This window comes from Panthera leo, chromosome E2, assembly GCF_018350215.1.
Source record: "Panthera leo isolate Ple1 chromosome E2, P.leo_Ple1_pat1.1, whole genome shotgun sequence".
Classification (NCBI taxonomy): Eukaryota; Metazoa; Chordata; class Mammalia; order Carnivora; family Felidae; genus Panthera; species Panthera leo.
In genome coordinates, this window is record NC_056693.1 from 39965776 (window position 1) to 39967854 (window position 2079).

A 2079-nucleotide genomic window follows, 5' to 3' on the forward strand; every position below is an offset into this window, starting at 1 on the left:
GGTCTCTGAGAACTGGGATACTGTATTTGTTCTATCACCATCAAGCTGTGTGGCTAGACAATTACATAACCTAGCTAAACCCAGGCCTCTCCATCCGCCAAGTAAAAATAGCCATTTCTTAATTTTAGTAATGATTAAAGCATTACTTGTTAAAAATACTTTTGATTTTTTTTTTTTTTTTTTTTTTTTTTTTTTTTTTTTTTTTTTTTTTTTTGTGTGTGTGTGGACAAGGGTCAGGTTTTAATGTCCCGGTCCTCGGGCCGTCCAGCGCCCGGCCATTCCCCGTGGCCCAGCTGTTCACTCCGGTGGCGGCCGGCCGGCTTCGTCGGGGCCTTCGGTGGTGGCGGTCCCATCGTCCTCGGGCACCAGTTCCACATCCAGCTCCAGCTGACCCATGTAGAGACCGACGTCACAAGCCCAGAGCAGGCCCACGGCCAGCACGGCCCCCACGCCCGCCGCTGCGCCCCCCAGCGACAGCTGCATGGGTCCCCGCAGTGCAGCCAGGCCCACCACGTAGGAGGCACCGCCCCACACGACGCACAGGCCGCCCAGCAGGAAGAAGCCATAGGCAGCTTCCCGACCCATGTCACTCTGCATGAAGGAGATGACCGCAATGCCTGATGCCAGGAGGCCATTGCGGAACCAGGAGAGGAAGGCTGTTTCATGCGCCTTCCGGAGGAGCCAGGCGTCCGCACGGTCCAGCTCGGACACGGGGGGCGGCGAAGCCCCAGCGCGGGGGCCGTGGCCGGGGGCGAAGGATCCTCGGGCGCCCCCGCTCCGGGGCCGCGGAGGCGGCAGCAGCGCCCCCCGGAAGCGGAGCCGGGCCAGTCGGGCGCCACTTTTGTTGTTATTACTATTATTATTAGTGTTAGAAAATACCTGACACAGAAGCTGACACGTGTGTGGCTTAAGGTCAATTATGACCCCATTTATGCAAAGGTCTTAATATTCAAAGCTAAGATAAAGCACATGGGTGGGATAGTATGAACTTTCCCGGAAGACAAGTTTGACTTTAAGCTCAAACTGTGTGGCTAAGGATCCCTGCTAATACTTGCATGACCTAGAGTCTCCACAAACTATTGATGCCAGTTGTATCCATCACCTGTAAAAAATGGTGGTAAGTCACAGTGCTGCCATGAACACTGGACAAGGTGAGCTGAGGGATTTCGTACCCAATGCCTAGTATGTATCAAATGCTCAGTGGGGTAAGATACTAGCAAGGAATAACAAGGGGGGGGGGGGGGCGGATTTTAACATCACTCCTCTGACTCCATAATCCAAAATCTTAGTCATTTAACTTTACACAATACGTTTTTGAGGCTCTGCACCATGTCTGATGCTCCTCTTCTGCAGTCCACACAGAAAATTTGTATTTATCCTGATGTTTTCCATGCAGATTGTGGCTCATATGTCTATTCTCCCAGGGCAACCAATCATCACTTTTGCTTCAGTACTATAGATTATATCAAACTATAATTATTTGTGTAGACTCTGCCTACCCACTGAAAATGCTAAGTTACTGAAAAAATGGTAACTTTTAATTTTCTTCATATGCTAAACACAGAGCTCAACTAGCAGTAGTCACTTAAGTAATGTAAACTATAAAAGCAATGATGGAATAAATGAGTGAATGAACAAAAAATAAATGAGTGTTCCCTTACATCATTTTGCAGTTATCTTTGCCACGTAAGCATCTGGTAAAGGAGAAATGTAATTCCCATTTGCACACAGCAGATTCCTTTAAAATGGTTTCAGTGATGACTGGCATGGTTCTCTGCCCTCAAATCTCTTCTCTAGAATTCCACTTCAACAGATAATTTCAAATATTCCTATAAAATTATTTCCATAGCAGTTTCCAATCAACCCAAAGGAAACCATCCAAAGCAAACAAATAATGTAAACAAGAATAGAAATGGTGATTAAGAGTACACTTGTCATGATGAGCACTGAGAAATGTATAGATTTGGTGAATCATTATACTGTACACCTGAAACTAATATAATACTGTATGTTAATTATATTTGAACATTTTTTTCAAAAATTAAAAAGTAAAATAAAATAGCAATGAAAATATATTTT

The 2079-nt window shown here is 45.6% G+C and overlaps 1 protein-coding gene across 1 annotated transcript; it reads right to left on the reverse strand.

The window, feature by feature from the left end:
* Nucleotides 1–223: 223 nt before the first annotated feature.
* Nucleotides 224–1768, reverse strand: LOC122207741 (transmembrane protein 160-like). The gene is made up of 2 exons (XM_042917914.1): nucleotides 1662–1768; nucleotides 224–853 (listed from the first exon to the last, which is right to left on the reverse strand). Exons 1-2 carry the CDS (start codon nucleotides 1766–1768, stop codon nucleotides 298–300), a joined length of 663 nt encoding a protein of 220 aa, XP_042773848.1. The 3' UTR covers nucleotides 224–297.
* Nucleotides 1769–2079: the final 311 nt, after the last annotated feature.